General features: G+C 36.9%; 1 protein-coding gene across 1 annotated transcript; it reads left to right on the top strand.

Moving 5' to 3' along the window:
• On the top strand, positions 1 to 13,173 carry LOC306883070 (sodium/hydrogen exchanger 6-like). Its single transcript, XM_079438149.1, has 16 exons — positions 1 to 409; positions 1,441 to 1,640; positions 2,582 to 2,659; positions 2,780 to 2,856; positions 2,956 to 3,068; positions 5,099 to 5,204; positions 6,686 to 6,827; positions 7,048 to 7,153; positions 7,261 to 7,349; positions 8,069 to 8,182; positions 8,555 to 8,666; positions 8,980 to 9,133; positions 9,420 to 9,450; positions 9,541 to 9,623; positions 9,857 to 9,962; positions 11,904 to 13,173. Exons 1-16 carry the CDS (start codon positions 133 to 135, stop codon positions 12,195 to 12,197), a joined length of 2,082 nt encoding a protein of 693 aa, XP_079294275.1. The 5' UTR covers positions 1 to 132; the 3' UTR covers positions 12,198 to 13,173.
• Positions 13,174 to 14,867: the final 1,694 nt, after the last annotated feature.

The raw sequence follows: 14,867 nt of genomic DNA, 5'->3' as shown, positions 1-14,867 counted from the left end.
ACTGCTCGCTTAGTCACGTGACCGTCGTTGGGAATCAGGAACAATCTACAGCAGCCTGTGATTGATCTGCTAATACTCCTGAGCAAAGTGCATTCCTCTTCTTGTGTCTTTCCACCTAAAAGAAATGCCAACATGGGCTCTACATGTAAGATCAACGCCGCGATGAGGATTTGGAGAAGACTGTCTCTGTTTGTTTGGGCGAGCTCCCTCTGCTTGTGCCCGTGCAGAGCTGAAGACAGTGCGATGGAGAACATCGTGACAGAGAAGAAAGCTGAAGAAAGCCACAGACAAGACAGTGCCGACCTGCTGGTCTTCATCCTGCTCCTCACCCTGACAATCTTGACCATATGGTTGTTCAAACACCGCCGCTTCAGGTTTCTGCACGAGACGGGGCTGGCTATGATATATGGTAAGAATAAGCGTGATCCTTTGCCTCTTATCGCACATATGAACTGTGTAGTCCGCTGCATGCATACCGCAGTGAAGTCTACAACTGCATACATCTGTTCACTAAAGTACGCCACGCATGATAATGACTGTTCAGTGCCAGTGTGGGAGTTTTAGCACTGGAGACCAGGGCCTGTCCAGCAGGAGTTAATCTGCCTCTCTGCTTTTCCTGCATATGCTGGGCTGGTTCAAAACACACACATAAGATTTTAAAAGCATCTCTCTATTAGGGCCTTAAGTTAAGGATTTTTTTTTTTAATTGTAAGGGGATTAATACTGAGTTTTCTTAACTTAAAGAGTTATTTGCAAGTAGTTACATCTGGAAATACTCTTGTCTGTGAAGCATATAAAGTTAAGGATATTCAGGAGCTCATGTACACAATACTGTTATTGTACTATTTTTTTTATATGTATTATAGTTTTTATTCATATTTTTTGAGTCAGGTTTTAATTTTATACTGTCAGCATTTATTTTATTTTAGTGACATTTATTAATTTTTTCATTATTATGGTTTTTTTGTTTTGTTTTTGTAATTTTGTTATGCGAGTTCTTGGTTTTTTCTTTAATATTACTATTTTGTTTTGATTTATTTTTTACTTGAGATTTATTTTAATTTCAGAGTTTTTTATTCATTTTCAGTTATTAATTTTAGTGCATAAGTTTAAACTTATTTCAGGTCTGTTTCAAATTTTTCTTTAATGTTTTTATCTAATTTAAAAAAAATATTGCAGCTTTATTTCAGTTAACAAAAATGTTTAAAAGTTTATTATAAGCTAATAAAAGTAGCCATAGTACACAAAGAGATGTGCTTCAAAAATCTGTTTAGGGTTGAATCACTTCAGCTTTTGTGATGACAAAAAGTCTAGGTTGGCAGCTAGAGTTTGAAATTTTTGATGTGGAATAATAAAAAGACACTTAAATATTAAGAAACTTAAAATGTACTGAATTATTTTAATAAAATGGTGCAATGCCATGTTTCTGTATCTCAACAGGGTTGCTTGTGGGTGTTGTCCTGCGTTATGCTATCCATATTCCCAGTGACATGAACAATGTTACACTGAGCTGTAATGTCAATGCCAGTCCAGCCACACTGCTGCTGAATGTCAGTGGTAAGTTCTATGAGTACACACTGAAAGGAGAGATCAGTGGCGGTCAAGTCAATGACATTCAGGACAACGAGATGCTCCGCAAGGTAAAATATCACATCACAACAATCATACAGCAGCCATTTGACCTACAACACAGTATTGAAAGCTGGACTTAAACCACAAATGTTATGGGGATTTTATTTGAGTATGACTCATACTTGCATCTGTTTTTAGATAGATAGCCAGTCTGTTTTGCTGAACTCAGTCGTGTTTGCTTGGCATTTCAAACAAATTCCTGGTTTAACTTAATTTCAGCACACATACTAATACAGTGCCTGACAAACTGTAATTCTCTGTTAGAACATGCGCCTCACATGACAGATGCATGAAACTTAACTGCTTCTATCTTAGTCAAAATGAGTTGCGTTATTTAAAAAATGCCAATTGCATATAATGTTTTGTCAAACTGAATTTAGATTTGATTGGTCCAAATAGTCTCCAGTCAACAAACTGACGAGAGGAAATGGCTTACATTTTCAATGTGCTTTCTTAGAAATGCAATTTAAAAGAAATGTATATTTTTATTCAGCAAGGACACATTCAACTTATCAATAGTGAGAGTAAAGACATAATATATAATGATACAAAAGATTTTCAAATTTGAAATAAATGATTTTGAGATGCATCATTTGACGGAAACATTAAGCAACACATCTGTTTTCATCACTGATGATAAATGTTTCCTGAGCAGTAAATCAGCATATTAGAATGATTTCTGAAGGATCATGTGACACTGAAGACTGAAGCTTTGCATCACAGGAATAAATGACATTTTAAAGTATCTTAAAATGTAAAAGTTCTTTTAAATGTATTTTAAAGTTTTACTGTATTTATCAAATAAATGCAGCCTTAGTGAGCATAAGAGATTTCTTCCTAAACATCTTACTTACCCCAAGATTTTGAACAGTAGCGCAGTTTTTAAAACCTTTTCTTATTTGATCAAAGGTGAAATGCCAATATCTGAATCATTCTAATTCTGTTTCAGGTGACCTTTGACCCAGAGGTCTTCTTCAATATCCTCTTGCCTCCTATCATATTTCATGCTGGATACAGTTTAAAACGAGTGAGAGCTGTTTTTTATTCATTAATACAGAGCAGATGTTGTGTGCACAAGATGATGTACTGCTCAGTGTAGATAAATCAAAGCTCATTATTCATTTAAATTCTTCTGTATGTGTTTCAGAGACATTTCTTCAGGAACTTGGGCTCCATTCTTGCCTATGCGTTTGTGGGAACCGTGGTGTCTTGTTTCATCATTGGGTCAGTGTGTACAATGTCTTTTGTCAGTGCTTTTTCACGTGGTTGCTTCAGTGATGAGGGTCAGAACCAGCGTACCGAGGTGTGCGGTTTATTTTTCAGGTTGTTTATGTACGGCTGCGTGATGCTGATGAAGCAAATTGGCCATCTTCACGACGATTTCTTCTTCACTGATTGCCTTTTCTTTGGTGCCATTGTCTCAGCCACTGACCCAGGTACTACAGTCAGAGTCCCTGTAACAGTGCCTAAGTGCAGTCCTCAGTTGTTTTAATGTGTATTAATCAAACATTTATTTAGAAAATTAGGTATGCGGTCTTGTTTTTGTTGTAATGAAAATTCTAAACTAAGCCTAGATTTTTTTTTTCTAGCAGAATTCATCTGCACTTTCTGAAGTCTAGTGCTTTTTTTAGTTTAGGAAATTATTATAATTAAGTTGTATATCAAACCAATTTTTGTCTGGAAGTAACCCGTATGTAAAATGTAAAATTGAGTTTGAAATTAATACAGTGCCCTCCAAAAGTATTGGAACAGTAAGGCCAATTCCTTTATTTTTGCTGTAGACTGAAAACATTTGAGTTTGACATCTATGAGAGGTCAAGATGAATATGAGATAAGAGATTAACATTTCAGCTTTTATTTAAAGGTATTTTCATCTGGATCTGATACACAACTTAGAAGATAGCACCTTTTGTTTGAACCCACCCATTTTTCATGTTACCAAAAGTATTGGAACATGTGACTGACAGGTGTGTTTTGTTGCCCTGGTGTGTCCTATTAATTGATTATTCAATAAATAATAAATAGCACTGAATGTCTGCAGACTGTATTTATAGTTAGTTAGACGTGTAGCCAACATGAAAACCAGAGAGGTGTCTATGGGTGAAAAACAAGCAATTGTGAAGCTGAGAGAAGATGAAAAATCAATCAAACCATTGCACAAACGCTGGCAATAGCAATTACAACCATTTGGAATCTCCTGAGGAAGAAAGAAACCACTGGTGTACTGAGTAACACACCTCAAACGGGTAGAACAAGGAAAACATCTGCAGTTGATGACAGAAACATTGTGACAGCTGTAAAGAAAGACCCTAAAACAACTGTTAGTGACATCAGCAACAACCTCCAGAGGGCAGGAGTGAAGGTATCACAATCTACTGTTCGCAGAAGACTTCATGAACAAAAGTACAGAGGCTACACCAGAAGATGCAAACCACTCATTAGCAAGAAGAATAGGAGACGAGCCTCAAAAATTCTGGGACAAGGTTATATGGACTGATTTTATGGACCAAAGTGATGGAAAGGCTAAAGTTTGGAGAAAGAAAGGATCTGCTCATGATCCCAAACATACAAGCTCACCTGAAACACAGTGTACACATTACACAAGTAATGTAATGTCTTGGTATTTCATCGCTTCTTCTGGGACAGGCTCATTAATCTTCATTAATGATGTAACACATGATGGCAGCAGAAAAATTAACTCGGAAGTCTACAGAAATATTTTGTCTGACAATTTACAGAAAGATGCAACCAAACTGATTGGGAGATCCTTCATCATGCAGCAAGATAATGACCCAAAACATAGTGCCAAAACAACAAAGGAGTTCATAAGGGGCAAGAAGTGGAAGGTTTTAGACTGGCCAAGTCCATCTCCACACTTAAACCCTGTAGATTATGCATTTTACCTGTTAAAGAAGAGACTGAAGGGAGTAACCCCCCAAAACTGAAAGAGGCTGCGTGAAAGCCTGGAAAAGCATCACAAAAGAAGAATGCAAAAGTTTGGTGATGTCAGTGGGTCACAGGCTTGATGCAGTTATTGAAAGCAAAGGATTTGCGACTAAATATTAAGTCTTTTTCACTTTAATCTGTTAATTCTATCTGTTCCAATACTTTTGCTCACATGAAAAATGGGTGGGTTCAAACAAAAGGTGCTATCTTCTAAATTGTGTATCAGATCCAGATAAAAATACCTGTAAATAAAAGCTGAAATGTTAATCTCACATCTCATGTCTCATCTCATCTTTTGATGTCAAACCCAAATGTTTTCAGTCTACAGCAAAAATAAAGGAATTGGCCTTACTGTTCCAATACTTATGGAGGGCACTGTATATCCAGACTTCCTTTAGAAATTGCATTAGAATAGCACAGATTGCAATGGCAGATTGCAACAGGTGCTAATGGAGGATTGGTCGGTAATGTTTGTAAGGCAGGGCTTAGCCAAAAGTTGATTTTATATATTGTTTTGTAGTGACAGTTCTGGCCATCTTCAGTGAGCTGCAGGTGGATGCTGACCTGTACGCTCTGCTGTTTGGAGAAAGTGTTCTGAATGATGCTGTCGCTGTCGTACTGTCCTCGTAAGTCCTCTACTGCTCATGATTATACACTGCTATATTTACAAACTTTTTTTTTTTTTTTTTTTTCACTAATATTATGACTTTTTTTTTTTCCTTTTTTTTTTATAAACAATGCAGAATGAATAATTAATACTTTTCATTTAACATCCGATTCTTTCTCTGCTGGACCATTCATCTGCTCCAGCATGCTGCTTTATTACGGGAGGCAAAGTGGGGCGGGGCATCACAGCCCTAGAGGTGTGGCTTATACAGAGGGTGGGAACCAGACACTGAGAACGCCCCTCAATGGGTGTGCTGCACATGTAGCTTTGAGCCTTCCGAGTGGATTTTTAGTGTGTACATTGACTGGTCTGTACCAGAACATGTTTAGTAAATGACCCACAGTTATGCCTCACACAAGCACCTGTAATGAAGCTAAAGAAATCTCTGAGTAGTGCATCATTCCTCAAAGAAGAAGAAACCCTTTATACTTTCATTTTAACAGTTATGGAAGGTGTGGATGGGGCAGAGCTGTGGGTATTTGCGGATTGGATGATAGCCATTTGCTTCATAGTTTGAAGTGATGCAGTGGTCCTTTAGAAAGTTTTCTCTTGTTCCTGCCTGTCCTAAATATGAAAAATGTCATTTATTAATTTGAGCATATCATTTGGACATCAGGTAGATTTTAAAAAGCAATTAAAGGGGTCATATCATGAGGAATCAAACCTTCCTTGGTCTTTCAGAACTTAATTTCTATCCTAATACATGGAAAAATACATATTTAAATTAAGATGCAAAACAACAACTCCTGAGTTATAAGAGCAAAATATGGGAAAGTTCACCAAAACTCTTTACAGATGATTTAAAGCACATGGTGTTTGGTGAATTCCAACATTAGTTTATTTTCAATAAGGTTCCGAATCATTTTAGTCTGATTTTAACGATTTACGTGGTATGTTTCAGCAACATTTGTTTTATGAAATAATTATGAAGTTTAAAAACTACGTTGAGCACAACAGCAAACCAGCCTTTGTTTTAGTAAAAAAAAAGAGCTAATTTCACATTTCCAATCTAAGGATCAGAGATAAGTTGGAAAAACTAAATTACACAGGGACTTTGCTGACATTATGGACCTCAAGGGAAAACAATAGATTATAGAAAATGTATAATATGACCTCTTTAAGAAAACAGTGCAGAGACTGGGAAATAGTAGAAAATAAATTGAATATCTCTGCGGAGCACACCTTAGCTGATACTAATGTGTTTAGATATTACAAAAAACATTAGCATATTTTCCAGTCCTGCTCATAATGTTAATGTTTGTGATGGATTTCCAGTAGCAAATGGAACTGTTGCATTATTGTAAAAAAGAAGAACAGAGAAATCTTTCTTTAAAGTTCTTAACTCTTTTAGATTTCTGTAAGTTTGAGATTAGAATTACTCTTGTACGTTAATATCATACAATGTGTGAGTTTGTGTGGATGTATCTGTTTTTTTGACAGGTCAATTGTAGCATATCAGCCTGAGGGAGACAACACTCACACGTTTGAAGTAATGGCCATGCTGAAGTCCTTTGGCATCTTCCTGGGGGTCTTTAGTGGCTCTTTTGCTCTTGGAATGGCAACTGGAGTCGTAACTGCATTGATATCCTTTAGTGGTTCAATATTGCATGCCACTTAGTTTTGTTATAACACATTTGTATGACTGTGGTGAGTATTATGATAAATAAATGGGATATGTTTGAATCAAACCTGTGGGATGTGTAGATCTCATTCTTCTTTCTATTTGATTGTCACTATTAATGTTAAATAATGCATTTAGTAGTTTCTTCATCCCAAGGTTATTTTCATTGACTCCTTTCCACGTTACTAAGTTCACTAAGCTTAGGGACTTGCCGCTGCTGGAGACGGCACTGTTCTTCCTCATGTCCTGGAGCACATTCCTTCTGGCCGAGGCCTGTGGATTTACAGGTGAGACTGAGACTCCTATTGAGTCTTCTAGAAACTGTATAAACATATTGCAAACTCCTACTGTATAAATGAATGGCTGTTTCTACTCTTCTTGTTGTGTTTCTCAGGTGTGGTGGCGGTTCTGTTCTGTGGAATGACACAGGCCCATTACACCTTTAACAATCTGTCTCCTGAATCTCAGGACAGGACAAAACAAGTAAGTATTTTACGCTGTTTCTCATTCCACTCCCTAGTGTGTATGATGCACACTAACATTTAAATTCTTTCAGGTTAGTAAGATTGTTTAATATGTATGTCTCTTATGCTCACCAAGGCTGCATTTATGTGATTACAGATACAGTAATATTGTGAAATATTATATTTTAAAACAATTACCTTCTGTTGTAATGAATTTTAAAATGTAATTGATTCTTGTGTCAGTAAAGCTGATTTTTTTAGCAGCCATTACATTAGTCTTCAGTGTCACATGAAGAGGTATTTCTTCTTATTATCAAACATTTCTGCAGCTTAAAATTTGTTGGAATTCATTATACATTATTAGGATTATTTGATGAATAGAAAATTCAAAAGAACAGTGTTTATACGAAATCTTTACATTATAAATAATGTTACAAATGTCTTTTGATCAGTTTAATGCACCATTCCTAAATAAAACTATTAATTTCTTCTCCTTCAAAAAAATCTTGCACTAGCAAGGGCCTTGATCTAGTAAGCACTGGGACACTGATTGCTCAATTACATGTGACACAATTGACGTTGCAACATGATTACCTTAGTAATGCTTTAACTATAAAAACTGCTGAGCAGCTTTGCTGAACTTGTCTGAAGTTAATATTTATTTTAGGTCTACAGAAGATGAAATATGTATAATATAAACATCTCACTACGATATCTTATCATTGTGCTCTCTTTCAGTTATTCGAGCTTCTGAATTTTCTGGCTGAGAACTTCATATTTTCCTACATGGGCTTGACACTGTTTACCTTCCATAACCACGTCTTCAACCCGATCTTCATAGTGGGCGCATTTGTATCCTAAGACTATGTAAAATGAATAAATGAGCAGAAAATAAATAGGTAGAATAGTCAAAATGCTCTTAGCAAATGCAAAACGAGTGGAAAATCTGATGGATTACTATTATTAAAAAAAGCATGTGTGTGTTTATGTTGGGCGGCAGTACTTTGCTTAATGTCATCAAGGAAGTGGCAGGCTGTTGTTGTTGAGTGATATATCCAGGGAGTTACAGCTCTTTGTGTTTCCCAGAAATCAATGGCCCAGAACCACTTTTTCATGAACAGAGCCTCAGGAAGGAAAAAAATGTCACGGTTTTGAAGAGGGTGTAGATGCTGTCAGTGCAGCAGTAGCTCCATTTTTGCAGTCACGCCTTGACTCTCGTCCCAGCTGTCTGTGTTTCTGGGCAGAGCGGCGAACATCTACCCTCTCTCCTTCCTGCTGAACTTGGGCCGTAGAAATAAGATCAGCCCCAACTTCCAGCACATGATGATGTTTGCAGGTGTGTATAAAGCTGCTTGTGATTCCTTTGGTCAGCCAAGATCCAAACGATTAAGAATAGCATGCCAAACCCAAAAGTCTCATTAAGGTTAAATTGGTCAGACTTGACCCTTTGTTCGTTTATTAATTTATTTTTTAAACTTGAGTTGTTTTTTTAAATCCACTTTGTGGGTTTATAGTGTGAGCAGAAAAAATGATTAAATACTCAATCCAAACCAATGGGGTTTGAAATCTGATCAATATCAGATTTTTCCAAATGCATTTCAGTCATGGTTTATGTGAATTTTTGGTGTTCTTGCTCCACCCATCGCCAGGTCTTCGTGGTGCCATGACCTTTGCCTTGTCAATCAGGGACACGGCCACGTATGCACGGCAGATGATGTTCTCCACCACGCTGCTGGTGGTCTTCTTCACCGTTTGGATCTGCGGTGGAGGCACAACTCAGATGCTGTCCTGCCAGAAAATCCGGTCAGTTCGAACCTCACTTTAAGTCTAAATAACCTTTTTGTGTCACCCAAGTAGACTATAGGAATGGGTAACTCATTAAACTTGGCTCTTGTTCTTATTTGCATCCTTTTCCATTTCTGCCCAGAGGGAATAATGTGTAAATACCATGAGCCATTTAAAACTCAAAAGGCTGAACTCGTTTAACAAATAAAACTCAAATTAGAGAGGATGAAATTGCGACCAACAGTGTTTTTGTTCTGTAAGTGTTTTCATTACATTTGCTGTAATGCTGTTTTGTGTTTGGCAGTGTTGGAGTGGACACGGATCAGGAGAACTCTGTAAGTGTTTTTGTCTGCTGTAGACAGACGTACAGTGGCTTGTTTAATGAGAGCTGTTTAATGATGGATTTCGTCTGTGTCCGTCTGCAGATCGGCCCTGATGGAGTGGAGAGGAGGAGCACTAAACAGGAGAGCGCCTGGCTCTTCAGGATTTGGTACAACTTTGATCACAAGTATCCTTTGCAGTGTAGCTCTTATTAGTAAGCTGCATAAAAAAAACAAAAATAGGTATGTTTACATGCACAAATTTTGGATTTCAGATTCTGTTTCAGTTGTGTTTATATGAAACCTAAATGTTGCAAATGCAATCCGATTCACATATTTGTTTACATGTGCATCATCACTTGCATCATGACATCACATAAAATGGTAAACCGTGCAAAACCTTAACCATGTTGACTTGCAGTTATCTAAAGCCTATTTTGACGCACAGCGGCCCACCGCTCACTGCCACACTTCCAGCTTGCTGTAGCGCTCTGGCACGCTGCCTCACCAGCCCACAGGCGTATGAGGTTTGTACTTTACATACGCACAGTGAGCTAATAATTATCCGTAGTTCTGGATTTTCCTCTGCTTTAGCTAGATTAGGCAGATAACACTGAAGGAACTAGTCGTTTATGTCTGCGTACTACCAGATGGCGACAGACAGAATCTGTGTTTATAGGGACGGACCCCTCAAATTCACTCTTAATTGCCATTTAATAGGCTGGAGCAGTTGACTCAAATTACCCCCCTCCTAGAGCTGATTATTCAGCGAGGTGTGAACAGACAGTGAATGTGGATTGATATAGTCAACAAGAGACGTAAAACCATCTGTTATTGCTGTGTTATTAGGATAATCACATCGTTTCATCTATTGCAGTAATTAGGTTTTGATAGTTGGATGCTTTTTAACAAGCAATGTGAGATGTGTAAATCGTATCACTTGTTTTTTTATAAATAGTACAGATGAGCAAATCTATGTATTATTGTTATTATTACATATGCATTTTTAACAGTTAGTATTACTTTACATTGTTGGTTGTTTTAAAAGCGCTCATGACGTGAGACGCTGTAAGACATTGTCTGCATGTGTACATAAACCAGCATTTTATATCTTTTGTGTTTTATCGCCTCAAAGTCCTCACATTGCTCATAGCAGGCAGTGAGCTTGTTACACAAGTGTTTTAAAGGGCTTTAGATTTTAGAGATGCAACCTCTAGAGCAAGTTGAAGCACAGAAAGCTAAAAGCTTCTCTAAGTTCATGCTCTTTGTATTACTTTACTTCCATGCAAAATATAAGAGTTAAATAAAATATTTGAGAATAAATTCACTATTCATCCTTGCTAATTAACTAGTTCTGAGCCACCTCTAGTAAGTAGTTGTAACTGGCAAGTGATTCTCATTCCAGAGTCCAATCTTTATGAAACATATTTTATTGGACTGTGATTGTTTAAATTCCTAGTGCAGATTGTTTTATTTGGCTGATAAAAGACTTTTGAAAGCATTTTATCAGAGATGCTACATTATATATAAAAGATAATACAGCATGTTATTAAATAACCTTCATATACACTACGGTCTAAAGGTCTGGGGTCGGTAAAATGTTTTCGAAAGAAGTCACTTAGGCTCATCAAGGCTGTATTTATTTGATCCAAAATACATTAAAAATGCATTAAAATATTGTTTATTTGAATATAGTTATTATTGTGATGCAAAGCTGTATTTTCAGCATCATTACTCCAGTCTTCAGTGTTACATGATCCTTCAGAAATCATTCTCATGTGCTGAATTGCAGCTCAAGAAACATTTCTTATTAATATCAACGTCGAAAACAGTTGTGCTGCTTTAATATTTTTAAAGGTTCAAAAGAACTGCATTTATTTGAAATTTGACAATCTTTTGTAACATTGTTACTATCAGTTTTAATCAATTTAATGTTCCCTTACTAAAAAAAAAAAAAAAAAGTATTAATTTCTTTCCAAATGGATGTTAAAAAAAAAAACTGGTCTATATCCTCTTATCAGTGGTTTGACTGGAGCCAATTTGGGGCAATCAAGTCTAAATTTAGTTTAACAGGGGTAAAGGGTTACATTTTATGCTCATTAAAACTGCCATGTCTTCAGTGTCATACAATCCTTGATGCATTTTTTTCAGGATTTGATGAATAAAAAGTCCAAAGAATAAAATAAATATTTTATAACATTATAACTGTCACATCTGATGTGTTTTTGATGAATACAAGCATTAATCTTTAAAAAAAAAATCTTATTCACCCCAACAACTTTGAATGGTAGTGTAACTTTTATTACATTTGAGCTAATTTTATTCCCTTGACCTCATCTGGCTCCAGGATGATTCTAAGTAGTAATCACTAATAGGTTTATTAGGCTTTTTGCTAAATGACTACTCAGGTACTCCAAAAATCAGCTCCAATTCAAACAATGAAATCACCACTGTGTGTTTTCTCTCAGAACGAGGAGCAGCTGAAAGACAGCGACTCGGACCTGATCCTGAACGACGGTGACATCACGCTGACGTACGGTGACATCACTGTGAGCACAGACGCTATGGGTGCTCACACGAGCGGGACACCCGTTGGAGGAGTGGCTGTGAACTCTGACGAGGCTCTGGACCGAGAGCTGGCGTTCGGTGACCACGAGCTGGTGATCCGAGGCACCCGACTGGTCCTGCCCATGGATGATTCAGAGCCCCCGCTGTCTCTGGACTCCCACCGGCACTGGCACAAGAACGAAACGATGAGTTGAACAGAACGAGTCTCTTCTTTCTATCATGTCTCATCCAGAGTGATCTCTCTCAGCACCTTTCCTGTCTCTGAAGTGGCTGGTTTGATGTCTCTACCTCATTTTTCACTCTTTATTTTACATCATCACAGAAATGTAAATTATTTATTCACTTCTCATCCGCAAGGCTTTTTTTCTTTTTACGGCCACTAATCAGACCACTTTGCATCTGGTATCACGGATCGGAAGCATGCTCTGGTTTCTTTGAGGTTATCACGACAACAGAATAAGCATACTTTTATAGTCTGTATAGCAAGGCGTAAAATTGCCGTGACCTGGCATGCATGCTTATTTGTGTCCTCTCTTGACGTGCGAGCGCTTGTTTAGGAGATGTGAAGAAGAGTCCGTGGCACATTCCTGTGGGTCTGATGCTTTTCACTGCCTTTTCTCTTCAGAGGCATGCTGGTTGGTGGCTCTGCGTTTGCTGTGCAGTTACAATCAAGTGCCTGTCGAATGTAGTTTCCCCCCTTAGAGCAAAATGACACTCTTTGCCGTCCACTAGAGGGAGGCCTTGTATTTTGATACGGTTTTGTTTGTCTTGAGCTGTGCGGGCGGACGCCATTCACTCCGAGTAACTTGTGATTGGCTGTAGAGATGTGCTTGGATCTTATATTGTGACCTTTGACTGGGAATCTCTGAAGGTTTTTACGCCTTGTTTTTTGGAGTTTTTGTTCTGCCCAGTCAAAAGATCGAGCCATTCATACAGTGCAATTTCTTTTTTGTTGTTGTAACATTTTTCTAAAATAACTAAGAAAAGATATTATTTTCTTCTTTTTGTCCATGTCGTTCAAATCTTTTATGAACTAAATGTCATGTTCAACTACGAATGCCTAAAATAACGTGTGTTTACCATTGGGATTACAACCCTAACCCCCCCCCAAAAAAATTGCCCATACTTTTTGTGGTAGGGCCATCTAAGATAATGCATTGAGCAATCTGTAAAAAAAAAAAGAAAAGAAAAATGCTAATGGAACTTGATCTTTTTTTATTCTTAATTTTTTGCATGTTATGTGGAGAAGCATAACACTCCACGTTCCCTCCCAAAGTCTGTTTTGCGTGTTAGCGGTTTCTAACAAATTGAAAACTATTTATCTATCTATAGATCAGTGTAGAGCGTCGCATCAACACCTTTGTGATTTTTACATTGGTTGGGTTGAGAGTAATTCTGTAGCTGTTCAGATTTTAGACTCATTTTAAAAGGGCTGAATGAATAAAAGAAATGAACGTTCACACCCATGGAAAGAAAAAAACATTTGAATTGTTCTGTCTAATAGTTTCAGGCTGGACAGGCATTAGAGTAAGATCTTTACATTTAGACCTGCATCCCAATTTGCATACTTTGCATCCATAATAGAATGTGAGGATTAGAATTAGTGCCTCCCAAATGTTGAACTTTTCTAATAACTTTACATATTTTTGGCAGAATATGAAAGGTGTTCAGCATTATTTTAAATTTGACGAGAGATAAATGGCTCCAAAACTGATATTCAAGTATATTCCAATACACAAAATCATGAAAGTGAAATTACACAAAATATTCTGTTCAAAAGTTTACATATCTGTGGTTCATCATATTTTTGCCTCTTTGATCAACTGTGATGTATATACGTGAATAACTTATATCAGATAATTCGCTAATTCTAGCTATATATATATATATATATATATATATATAATATTTTTATATATGTTTTTTAATTCTGCAAGTTGTTTCATGACAACTTCATGATATCCAGATACTGTCTACAATGTACTTTCCCATCATTGATAAAGTGCACATATTTTAAGTGTGCACTAAAATTTTGTGAATTGGGATGCAGCTACTGATTTAGAGTTATTCTTAATTTTAAGATGAACCGAGAGCCATGATAATGAAGGAACACTAGTAGAGGAGCAAACAGATCTTTTGTAAAGTCCAGTCCATGTGTTTGTAGTTTCTCTATTGCTTTCTGTCTGTCCATGGACATCACTGTTGTGTGGATGTTTTCTGGCCAGGGTGGCATCGTTAACATTAAGCAGGTGTTGATAAGACCCCACCCTGCCAGCAATGTCTGTGTACTGGAAAATTGCACACGCTGTGGAACGAGAGGATGACAACTGGTCATCACAGTGACGTCAGAGGCCTTCAACACAGATATGTCCTGTTGTGCAGGATCATGTGAGAGGAGGCCACAGTATTGTAATGCACAGAAACAGTGTGTGTGTGTCTGTGTTTGAATAGTTAAGCATTATTAACAGATTTGCACTTTCACTTTTTTTTTGCCTTTTTAATTTGCTTTAAAAAAAGAAAAAACTTACCTGAAAAATACCTACCGTTCTAGGTCAGAGCATTATGAGATGAGCAAATGAAATTCAGACATCCTGCAAAATTCTTTTTTTGAGATGTCAAGAGGAAAAAGTATTTAACGTCTGCAGCAGAATTTCTTAAATGTTTGTATTTGTTGTATTGGAGAATGAATCTTTTTACTTTCAGACAGCAAATGAATTTAGGAGTATGTGAATCTATGAGATTAAACTGAGATTACTGAAAGGTACAGATAAACTAGGGGTTTCTGTACATTGTAAAGACATTGCTAAAGTAAAAAAAAAACATTATTCAGGGGTGTGATTATTTTGGATAAACCTATAATCTAT

The sequence above is a fragment of the Barbus barbus genome (genome assembly GCF_936440315.1).
Source record: "Barbus barbus genome assembly, chromosome: 17".
NCBI classification, from domain to species: domain Eukaryota; kingdom Metazoa; phylum Chordata; class Actinopteri; order Cypriniformes; family Cyprinidae; genus Barbus; species Barbus barbus.
The sequence above is the reverse complement of the archived record's forward strand: the minus strand, read 5'-3'. Positions and strand labels throughout refer to the sequence as shown.